At 39.9% G+C, this 12,595-nt stretch overlaps 1 protein-coding gene across 1 annotated transcript in view; it reads right to left on the reverse strand.

Annotated features, from left to right (window-relative positions):
• Positions 1 to 765: 765 nt before the first annotated feature.
• COMMD10 (COMM domain containing 10) overlaps positions 766 to 12,595 on the reverse strand; it is a gene marked incomplete at its 5' end in the record, with an annotated part of 120,869 nt that continues 109,039 nt past the window's right edge. The window contains 2 exons of the mRNA XM_082013416.1: positions 766 to 1,244; positions 1,886 to 1,945. Coding sequence (XP_081869542.1) covers positions 1,206 to 1,244; positions 1,886 to 1,945 — 99 coding nt within the window. The 3' untranslated portion in view covers positions 766 to 1,205. The remainder of the gene's footprint in view (positions 1,245 to 1,885; positions 1,946 to 12,595) is intronic.

The following is a 12,595-nucleotide window of genomic DNA, read 5'->3' on the forward strand; positions in this document are numbered from 1 at the left end:
GAAATTTGCCAGAGAGGACCTAAACACCACCTATGCAAAACATACCTTTTGGTTATATCTAGTGTCACGAGCAAACAAATCCCAAAAGAAAACTGTCTGGTTGCATATTAACCACCCCTGTTTTAGGCATCTGAAAGAAAAAAGCCTTGTTCAGGGAATCCCTTAAGGAGGAAGAAAGATAAGCTAATGCCAAAGATTTTTATTTCCTCTCATCTTCTATCAGCCCGAAGTAGACATCTGTATACTGTGCACATTATCAAGGCACAGCAATGAAACTGCCTGTCAATGAATGGCAACAAACAAGAACTAAGATGACTTTTACTATCTTATATTGCCTATGAACCTCTGCTCATCTAAAACTAACATGTGAAAATATCAGTAACCTGGCCTTTAAGTCACTGTACTTTATTTCTTCATGTTTGATGTAAAAACAGTGGTGGACAACATTAGGAAGGGTCAACAAATAGCTTTGAGAAATCCGATTATCAGACTATTTCAGTGCTCTTTGTTATATACTCTGGGATTTTTCCCCCCAGTTATACACCATACTACTTAGACTCATTGGCATGCATGCAGTGCTAAGAAGCTGTATTTATTCTCAGTGCCAAAAGTAAACACTGAAATCAGTGACATTGTTGACTATTTAAAAGAAAAAAAAACCTAAAACCCAACAAAGATAATGAAATTAAGTTAAAATAGCCCAAACTAAACCAACCCATTTTTAAATTCTGAATTTATTTTGACAAATTTGCAATAAGCATTATCAATCATGTGAATAACAATTCAAAAGGATAGAGATTTTATTAGCTGCGTGTTTTCTTACTACGTTTATACTCCTTTTATGTCTAAAAAATGGATTTTATGCCTGATCCTTTACTCATATGCAGATTTCTACCAGAATCAAGTAACACACGTAACAGGACAAAAAAAAAATCTCTGAAGCAGGGTGGCTTTTTCTTTTTTTTTCCCCTGCAAGTAAAGCCATTATTCACAATTGCTCAGAAAACAAGAGAAAGTCCACTAGAATTTTCAGACTCTTAACAAAGACTCTCGGTTAACGTTACTGGTCTAAAAAGGAGATAAGCCATATAATTTTAGAGGAAGCAACCCACTGAATCCTTCAGCAAACACAGCTTGGCAATCTATCTTCAATTCAAAATAATGAGATGGCAGGAGTGTGATGGAGAAATAAGTCTTCAAAAACATCACGTAAGGGAATCCAGCTGTGCTTGTATAGTTTCCAGCTATTTAAAGGAACAAAAAAAGAGAGAAAAAACTCCACTCGTATAAAATGTTGTTCAGAAACATGCAAACAGGAAAAAAACCACATTCCAATATCTTCAACCATGCATACTAAATCTATTCACATAGCAATAAAAAAATCCTGTACTCATGAGTATTTGTTTTTACATGAAGCTATTAGAATTCATTGCTGCAATTTAAATATTCAAATTTTAAAGAAACAGTTGTCTAAATACTGCCTTTTTTACATGCACAGATGTTTCGCTGTGAATTTCCCATGCATAATAACAAGGTAAAAAAATAACAGAGTTCATTTTGACTGGATTACGAGCCTGGCATTTCGACTGAAGACGTAACACAAAGATGCTCTTTCCAGAGAGCTCCACATTGTTAATCATCAGCTACTCCTCTCAATCTAACTGCCAGGTATGCTTACAATGACCCAAGTCGTGCCTATTCCAAATTTGAATGCACAGACTCTCCTTGAAAATGCTTTATGTGATCAAACAAATCCAACAGCCTTAATTAAAGTTGGATCTATTTTCTTTCCAGTGTCATTAGATTTAATTCATATAGGTAACACTTCCTGCTGAGCAGCATAAGGTGTTTACAAAGAAACTATAGTATCATAAAATCTACAGACCTTGTTATAGAATTCAAACAGCTCCTGGTGACTAAATTCGACAAACACTTTCTTCAGGTTCTGTGAAGCAAAAAGAAAAAAAGGGAAGGAATAAGCGTAATTATTTTTTTCGTTTTGATATTCATTCCAGTAATTCAAAATGTGAGATTAAGCTACATGAAAGATAATGGTTGCAACAGTTAGTTTTCCTTCCATTCACCACAATGTCCCTCATATATACATACCTCACTTCAACGAAGAATTCAAGTCTACAGGTACATCTATTCTCCTGCTGCGACGAATAATAGAATGTTCTATGAAAATTATTTTGTTACCTTATTTTTAAGTCAGATAAAAATGAAAGATTACATTCATCTTTCTCAGCAGTCCATCTAAGATCTGGTAAATACCACTACACAATGACAAAGTCAGTAGTGTATTTGACTGAATTTGCACAGCTATTAATGTACTGCATCAGCACAGAGCTAATACTTCCATTCATTAATCTAACAGTTATGATCTTAGCATGCTGACACTGCTATAGGCATCTATGCACAGATTCAGCCCAAGTTAACAATTAACACAACCGCTTCAAAGCAGTGCTTAAACACTAAAAAAGCAGAATAACACAACTGATGGAAACTACTGTGGATAAAACAGATGGTGGTAATAATCCTCCGCACGCACGTGCTGATGTCTGTGGAGATGGGGGTTAAATTAAAATTTCTGTCCTGCTTAACTCGCTTGCAAGAAACAGGTAGTTTAATGCCTGCTGCTTTCAATCGCAGTGCAGATCTGTCCAGACTGTTTCCAGCCTAATTACTTCTACTTTGCTTTGTCACTTTACTTCTTTTAAAATAAAATTCCTGACTATTGCTGCACATTCTCTGTGCTGTTGCTAGACTTTACAAGGCTTGGAGGCATTCCTGAGGATAACAGCTGCACTTCCATAAACACTAACAAGGCTCTGTGAAAACTGAATCTGTGGACACCTCTACCCACAAAATATTATCAGCTGAAATAATGTACACACGCTAATTTTGTTTAACTGGTATCAAATTTGTGCACCACTTAAATCAGTAGAAAAATGCTTATTTATCAATTCAGCTTAAATGAGCAAGGATACTTTCGCACACAGACAAGGCTGTGGGGCAGATTCTGTGCACTCTCATACCAATGCAAGTCTCGAGTTAAATCAAATAATGCCTCTGAATTTGGCGCACCAAATGCACAAGAGCAGCAGAAGCCCTGGGAACTCAGGATAGGTACTGCCTGGTGCCTGCTCCTCAAAAGGAGCTCTAAGACACAGGAAAGGGACAAAATGACTGGGGCCAGCCTGTCTGGTGCAATTCCTCCTCCTTGCTCTGCAGAAAAGGATCCTTTCCAACAATTTCAGGAAGGCTACAAAAGCCTAGAAAAGGACCAGTGATTTGCATGAGAGACCAATCTTCCCCCTCTGGGAAGAAACAATGCAATTCTGGGAATCGTATGGTGAATACAAAATAAAACTACCAGGACAGCAGTTCTCTTTGCCATGACTCCAGCTGATCCTCCCTCCAAAGAACATAATGCCATGACAGGGAAGTAAAAGCATTTTTAAAGGCTTTCTAACAGCTAAGAAACAAAGAGAAAGCAAACAAGTGGTTTCTTCAGAAAAGAAAGGGGCTAGAGGAAAAAAGAAAGATACACCAATAGCAAATGGATCTACCATTTCAGCCTGGACGTTTGTTTGGCATTTGCCATTCCAGAAGGAATTTGAATGGAAGGAAGCAAAACTGAAAAGAGGAGGTTCAGAATAAAAGGAAGATACCGTATATCTTAAAGTTTATCAGTCACAATGAATAGTCAGGGTCATCTCTTGCATGGTTTCTGGCAGACGGGTCTGCTGGATTTCAGTGTAACAGTCTTGCAGTGCCTCCAAAGAGGGGCAGTGGGTGTGTGACACCTCCAACCACCAGATCTCATTTCTCCAACCTCTATATCTCATTCAAGATGGGCATCTTCTGTTATTGCTTCAGATCAGCAAGCAAGATCAACTTCTCGCACACACACAAAAGAAGAAATTGAAAAGCTTGTCTTTTGTATTCTCCTCTAACTGCATTAGTTACTGTAAACTATAAGATAGGGTATTCAAACAAAAAAAAGAATGGTCCTTTTAATTCAGTTTCTTTTTACACTAAAAAATATCACTATGCTTTATGAACAGGCTGAGATTTCTCTTCCCATTATTATTTAATAATCACAGCCTGATAACTAAGACAAAATTTATGGTGCATTGTGGCAGGCAAATGTCTGTGGAGATCTAAAAGAAAGCATGCCATGCCAGCCTATGTTTTTGATCTGGGGGTGGGGGTGGGAGTGTCGATGGGAGAGAGGATTCAACAATCTTTTATGAAATATGTTGTTTAGCTGCACTTAATCCTCTGCTAAAATAGAATTGTTTCTGTGTGTAAAAACCTGACACATATACTACATCTCTTCAGCAGAGAGCTGTGTCACAAAAAAACTGTGCAGAACTGTGGCACCAGTTAAAAATGTTATTTTTATAATGTTAAATTTCTCACTACTATGAGTCCTTTGAAGAAGGTGCCAAATGATCAGTTAAGCAGTTGGGAGTTCCTACACAGACCACAAAAACATCGTATCATAACTAGGCCCCGACAAGAAAAAGCTACGTCTGAGCAGACTGATGGCCCCCATTTTTAGCCGAGATACCCATTATTCGCTTATTCGTTTTATTCTCTGTGAACACAAACAACTGTAACTAAAACAATGTGTCACAGCACTAGGTTACCATCCAGTTATATAATTACTTAGTAAAATAGTATTAAAAATGACTCTATAAATACAATATTGCTAAAGTTCCCAGAGTAGGCAAATTCCTCAGCTACTTTATGGAGATTTGCTCAGATAAAGATACAAAATTGCAAACGGCAATAATTTTTCAACCATAACTAAAACATAGGATAAAAAAAAAATCACTTTCAGCTTACTGACTTAATTAAATGTCACTGTGTGCAGATAGAGTCTCAGCTTATTTACAAAAAGTGCAGCTAAGCTGCCTTCTTTTATCTACACATACAGGTTTTCAGATGTTGTCTCTGACCTAGTATGTGTTTCCCAGAATTTAAATATGAAAACAGTAATTTGCTGGATGTCTAACTCCTTCCTCCTTCTATCAAGTATATCATTCTCTTTTCCTCTTTCTTGATAAATTTCCTCCCATTTCTCACCTTTTCTCTACTCCTTCCCTCATTTCTGGCATGTCATTTTCCTTTTGCTGTTATAGAATTGTAGAATCATTTAGGTTGGAAAAGACCTTTAAGATCAGCAATTCCAACCATTCCCCTAGCAATTCCAAGCCCACCACTACATCACATCCCTAAGCACCACACCCCTAAGCACCACACCTACATGTCTTTTAAATACCTCCAGGGATGGTGACTCAATCACTTCCCTGGGCAGCCTGTTCCAGTGCTTGACAACACTTTCAGTGAAGAAATTTTTCCTGGTATCGAGTCTAAACCTCCCCTGGCGCAACTTGAGGCCATTTCCTCTCGTCCTATCACTAGTTACTTGGGAGAAGAGACCAACACTCACCTCGCCACAACCCCCTTTCAGGTAGTTGCAGAGAGCGATAAGGTCTCCCCTCAGCCTCCTCTTCTCCAGACTGAACAACTCCAGTTCCCTCAGCCGCTCCTCATAAGACTTGTGCTCCAGACCCCTCACCAGCTTCGTTGCCCTTCTCTGGACACGCTCCAGCACCTCAACATCCTTCTTGTAGTGAGGGGCCCAAAACTGAACACAGGATTCAAGGTGCGGCCTCACCAGTGCCAAGTACAGGGGCACAATCACTTCCCTACTCCTGCTGGCCACACTATTCCTGATACAGGCCAGGACGCTGTTGGCCTTCTTGGCCACCTGGGCACACTGCCGGCTCATGTTCAGCCGGCTGTCAACCAACACCCCCAGGTCCCTTTCTGCCAGGCAGCTCTCCAGCCACTCCTCCCCAAGCCTGTGGCGTTGCATGGGGTTGTTGTGGCCGAAGTGCAGGACTCGGCACTTGGCCTTATTAAACCTCATACAGTTGACCTCTGCCCATCAATCCAGCCTGTCCAGATCCCTCTGTAGAGCTTTCCTTCCCTCAAGCAGATCAACACTCCTGCCCGTCTTGGTGCCATCTCCAAACTTACTGAGGGTGCACTCGATCCTCTCGTCCAGATCGTTAAACAGAACGGGCCCCAGTACTGAGCCCTGGGGAACACCACCTGTGACCATCCACCAACTGGATTTAACTCCATTCACCAGAACTCTTTGAGCCTGGCCATACACAGAGTTTTTTACCCAGTGAAGAGTGTGCCTGTCCAAGCCATGAGTAGACAGTTTCTCCAGGAGAATGCCATGGGAAATGGTGTTAAAGGCTTTACTAATGTCTAGGTAGACAGCATCCACAGCCTTTCCCTCATCCTCTAAGCAGGTCAGCTTGTCATAGAAGGAGATCAGGTTAGTCAAGCAAGACCTGCCTTTCATAAACCCATGCTGACTGGGCCTGATCACCTGATTGTCCTGTACGTACTGCGTGATAGCACTCAAGACGATCTGCTCCATAACCTTCCCCAGCACCAAAGTCATACTGACAGGCTTGTAGCTCCCTGGATCCTCCATCTAGCCCTTCTTGTAGATGGGCATCATGTTTGCTAACCTACAGTCAACTGGGACCTCCCTGGTTAGCCAAAACTGCTGATAAATCATTGAAAGTGGCTTGGTGAGCACTTCTGCCAACTCCCTCAGTACTCTCGGATTGATCCTATCTGAACTCATAGCCTTGTGTATGTCTTAGTGGTGTAGCAGGTCACTAACCATTTCCCCTTGGATTATGGGGACTTCATTCTGTCCCTGTCTTCCAGCTTGGGGAGCTGGCAACCTGGAGAACAACTGGTCTTACTATTAAAGACTGAGACAAATGCAGCATTAAGTACCTCAGCCTTTTCTTCATCCTTTGTCACTACGTTCTCCCCCATATCCAATGAAGGATGGAGATTCTCCTTAGCCCTCCTTTTGTTGCTGATGTATTTATAGAAATGGTTTTTATTGTCTTTTACAGCAATAACCAGATTAAGCTCTAGCTGGGTTTTGGCCCTTCTAAGTTTCTCCCTGCACAACCTTATGACATCCTTGTGGTCCTCTTGAGTTGCCTGTGCCTTCTTCCAAAGGTCATAAATGCTTCTTTTTTTCCTGAGTTCCAGCCAAAGCTCTCTGTTCAGCCAGACCAGTCTTCTTCCCCAGCAGCTCATCTTTTGGCACATGGACACAGCCTGCTCCTGCACCTGTAAGATTTCCTTCTGGAAGAACGTCCAGCCTTCCTGGACCCCTCTGGCCTTCAGGACTCTCTCCCAAGGGACTCTGTCAACCAGTCTCCTAGACAGGCCAAAGTCTGCCCTCTGGAAGCCCAGGGCAGCAGTTCTGCTGACTCCTCGCCTTACTCCTCCAGGAATTCAAAACTCTGTCATAGTTTTGTGATCACTGTGTCCAGGATGGCCTCCAACCCTCACCATCACCCACAAGTCCTTCTCTGTTCACAAACAACAGGTCCAGTGGGGAGCCCTCCCTAGCTGGGAGGAAACCCCCTAGACTATTTCCTCTCTGCGGTATTGTATTTCCAGCAGATATCTGGTAAGTTGCCCCCAGGAGAACACGGACTAGCGATTGTGAGACTTCCCACAGCTGCTTTTAGACTATTTCATCTGCCTCTTCACCCTGGCTGGGTGGGCTGTAACAGACTCCCACCATGACACCTGCTTTGTTCCCCCTGATTCTTATCCATAAACAGTCGACCCTATCATCACCATCATCAAGCTCTAGACAATCAAAATGCTCCTTAACATACAGGGCTACCCTACTGCCTCTCCTTCCTTGCCTATCCCTTCTGAAAAGCTTATAGCCATTCATTGCAGCACTCCAGTTGTGCGAGTCATCCCACGATGTCTCCATGATGGCAACTATATCTTAGATTTCCTGCTGCACAACGGCTTCCAGCTCCTCCTGTTCATTGCCCATGCTGTGTGTATTGGTGTAGATGCACTTCAGTTCGTCTATTGATCCTGCCACCTTTTTGGGGGAAGAAGCCCTTATTCCTACGTGACCATTCTCAGGCGCTTCCGTTAGTATTATTTGTTCCTCTTATTCTGACACATCAATAACCCTTGCATCTTGCTTCTGCATGGATGTCCATCCCCTACGTCCATTGAGACAGCAGACTGAAGAACCTCACTAGCACACCGTCCCTCAAACAGTAGCGTGCTGCCCCCACGTTTATCTCTAGCTTGCCTGGTTTTATCCCTTTCCCCCTTCAAATCTAGTTTAAAGTTCTTTCAACAAGCCCTGTTATCATCTGCATGTGAAAGAAAACTAAACATGTAACCACAAAACTATACTGAATTTATTCCCATTGTCACACACAGTCACGCTAAAACTTCTTCTAATTACATCCCAAACTTTGTTGCTGTGGCTGTTGAAATCCTAGCTCCTGCTTTTAAGAGTTTTAGCCTTGAGGGTGACAGCTTCATAGCATCGGAGAAACATAGCTGAAGATTTTATTCTTATGAAGACAACAAAATCTCGAAAATACCAAACATTCATTCTCTGGGCAGCTTTGAAAATGTGGAGACAGGCTTTTTGTCTGATTCAATACACATGAAGAGTGGCAGGGGCAGCACTGGAATGATAGGCTCAACAGGCACAGCTAAAGAGGTGATGTGCAGCATCTTCCGCTAAATACAGTTGCTGTTAAGTTCAATGTGCTCATCTGCTGTTAAACGTGACAAAGCATTGCATTTACTACTGGAAAAGTCTGCGTGAATTGCAGGTGTCATCGAAGACAAATCTCTACATCACTCTTGAATCCATTGCAAGGAATATGGTAGTAAGTTTTCTGAAATGTATGATTTAACATATTTGGCCACATATCACTACCGAATGTATTTTTAAGTGTTAAAATTAAATTTTAGTGTCATTTTGCCTTTATAGATCTAGATGGAATCTGATTTCATTCTACCTCTTCTCTCACCCCAGGGTTGTATCAATTTACAATTTACAGCCTCCTGAGAACTTCTGCGAAATTCTAATAAGTTTAACTGATTAGGGTTGTTTTCTCCCCTTACCTATCTTCTCATTTATTGTTTGGTATGATTTTAAAAAACGTAACATCTTCACCAGTCTCTAAAACAGCTGTTCAAAATCAAATTTCCTTTGAGGGGGAGAGGAGAGAAGAGCAAAGGGAAAGGAAAATGAAGATAAAAACTTCCTGCTCACAGTCAACATTAATATGCTACCCTATCCAAAACAGCCACTCTGAATGTATGGTGAATTCTACAAAATAGCCACAATCATTTAATATGCACTTAGCTTACAACCACCAGCAAACAATTAGGCAAATTTTTAGGTGAACTTGATCATCAGCATAAAGTGATGAAGATTCAACTATACAAGATGTAAAACAGCCTCCAATTTCCCATTGCCTTAGCTAACTATTTATGTTAAACATGAATACCTTCTTGCTGCAAAATGTTTCTCGGGAAACCATGCAAAAAATATGTCTCCTTAAAGTCCTTCAGAAACCAGAGGCAAATTCCTGGTTATAATCAAAGGATTTAGTCTTGCTTGTTTTTTTTTTTTTGTCCAATGCTCTAGATACTTCTATTTTAATGTACTACTGCAAAAGGCTTTATTACTAATGACAGAATTTTGCAAACTTATTTATTGCGGTTGTATTCCACACATTTAACTCCCCACTCCGTGCAGAAGCATAGAACAAGAGTTACAAATAAAAGACAAACTTCTGGTTTTAAAGCTAACTTGAATATGAAAAATTTATATTTCTGTAATAGTTCTCAACTACAAAGCTGTAACCACTTTACAACATTGCAAAATAAATGCCAAGTATTCTGAAGCAAACAGATGGAGGCACAGGCTGGTTTGTATATCTAAATGTCTACTGATAATGATAATGTTCTATGACTGAGCACATGTAAAAAACTTACTGTATATTCAGCAGAGTTTGTTAATAGTAACTAGCTGAAGAAATACATATCCAAGTCTCCATATTCTAATATATAATTTAATACTATCTTGAGTCACATCTCAATTAGGCTTCAAAGAAGACTATTTTCACATTTGCTCTCCATTCCCCTATTTATTTCTATTAGATATCCTTAAAATCTCAGATATAATGGAAGGCTATGGATAATTAAACTAATCAGTTTATGGCCAAATTCAGATGCATTCCTAAACAGACCCCAGCTGATTCTTAGTAGCCTACATTATCCTCTGGACCTATCTGTTTCTGTGCTACATCAATTCAGACTTCCTTTAAATTTCCTTGGACCCTGGAGAACTATGCATTCCCTTAGGCACTTACAGATGGGAGAATGGTCGTAAGTTGTATCTCATAGAATTATCAGCAAGTTTAAGCTGCTCAGTCAGACAGATGAATTTTAGGGTGCTAAGAAAAGCAGATGTGTTAGAATAGACCAGCATCACTTAAAAGGACACCTGTTCCTTAACCCTCTGCTGTCTAAGAGACAGCAATTAAGACTTCTTTATCTTACAGCAGTAGATGGATATAATTCAGCTAAGGGATTCAGCAGAACATAGGGAGTTAAATACCAACTTATGTATTCCTAATTACACTTCTTTCACATCATCAGAAAATGTGACCTTCAAACTTCATTCTTCTTCTGAGCTTATTTCCATTTGCAATACCAAATAATTATTTTGAGAAAAAAACAAACCACCTCTTATGATTGAATTACATGCATTTTCAAGTCTCAGTGTGCAACTGTTATAAAAGAGAACATCTTTCATACTAACCTCCTCTTTTCCTGATCGATATGTTAACATTTAGTTTGTACATATACTGCATTCTACCTTTCAAAGCTGCATTTCTTTTTCGTATAAGCTTAAGAATTTCAAATTCCCTGTGGTATTTAGGGAGATCAAAATCAGCAGCATACTAAGGGTGTCTTTCCCTCCCTTTGCAATGTATTCATAAGCTCCCTGCCCAAAGCTCTGTGTTGATTCCTGAGATCTAATCAACGTGTTACTGGAAATTGATCGTTTGCAGATACATACAGATAATCTTACTCCAGCGGATACAGGACCATCTAAGCACGTTTACATGGGAAATGTCTAGAATAAATTCATTGCCCATTCCAGTATTGAGCCAAGAGACTCTGCAGGCATTGGGAGACCTGCAGAAGACCTGGCGTTCTTTCAAAACAGCAACAAGAACTGTCAGTTATTTCCATTTTCACTCCCCCTGTTCCCTCCCATCCCCATGAAAATATTCATTACTGGCTGGCTGAACTGATGCAAAGCTACAGACAAGAAATGGGACACAACTACTGAAAAGACCACATAGGCTGGGAAGATCACAGATCATTAGAGGCAGACAGGCCCCTTTTTTCACAGTAGGGGAGAAAAATGCTTTTAAAAGTGAGACAATTATCTGGAAACAAAGAACTACAGTTTTCACCTCGCTACACCTAGTCAGAGTAAATACCATCTTGCTAAAGAAAAGGGAGATAAGCAAAGCATTTTCTTCCCAACAGCTGTATCCAGGCAGAGGCTTCCTTTGCCTTAAATCTACTAGGAATTTACATTCCTATAAATAACATGATATAGTCTTTTAGTGATACTTCTACATGGAAAACCTCTCAAAAACGTAAATCTAGAGTGGTAGGGTTCTCACTTCTGTGCAAAGATTTTCTTAAATACAAAAACACCACAGTGAACAAACACACTTTTTGGGGAAATAAGTGGTAAATGTGTACCAATGCATGCCTATCACAAGAAATATTTAAAAACTAGTCTTTTGTATTGATACCTCCCTGTATGTTCTACATTCAGAAAATGGCTCATGGAAGATCTGTTGAAAGGCTGATTTCTGTTTTGTATTTTGTACGTACCTTCACATGCCCTTCCCTTCTTTGAAGACAATTATTCTTTAAGTTCATTATTGATTCTTCACTATTGTCCACCCAGTATCAGTCACTAACAGCATAAAGCATCCGCCCGCAAAAAAAGCGTCATTGTAATTTCAGGATTCAATAGGAAGACATGTAGGTATAATTCCCAAATATATTATCCAGGAAAAGATGTGTTTGAAAATCGTTAGTTTCATTCACAATAGGCTGCCACACAATTACTAAGAATACCACTGATTATCTAAGGAACATAGGTCCTAATAATGACAACATTCCTGTTTCATCTCTCACCTAATTTTGCATATTATACTGCACTCCTAATACTGTAGAAAGCTCTCTGAAGAAGCAACGTCACTAAAAGTTTAAAACAAACATACCTTTTCTTCCTATTAAATTTCACTATATCCAGTATGGAAAAAAGAGTCTCCACCAAAGCACATACACCCTAATTGTTGCGTATTGCTTATACAGTCTGTAACTATCAGAATACAACTTTCTTCTTTAGGCAGAACTCTTACTTTGATGACTAAATAATTTTATTCTTGAGGATAAATTAAATTCTTTGATCCTTGACGTTTTGGTGCAGCTTATTTGGCACTGAAATTAGGATATATAAAAAAAAAAATTAGTTCATGAACACTGCAAAGAAACACAGGAAGCTACAACTGTGTTTCATTTATTTCCACCACGGCTATCACGTAAGTCTTCAAAGACCATGAAGACCAGCGAGTTCACACTTCTATTCTAA

The sequence above is a fragment of the Phaethon aethereus genome, assembly GCF_964289735.1.
Source record: "Phaethon aethereus genome assembly, chromosome: Z".
NCBI classification, from domain to species: Eukaryota; Metazoa; Chordata; class Aves; order Phaethontiformes; family Phaethontidae; genus Phaethon; species Phaethon aethereus.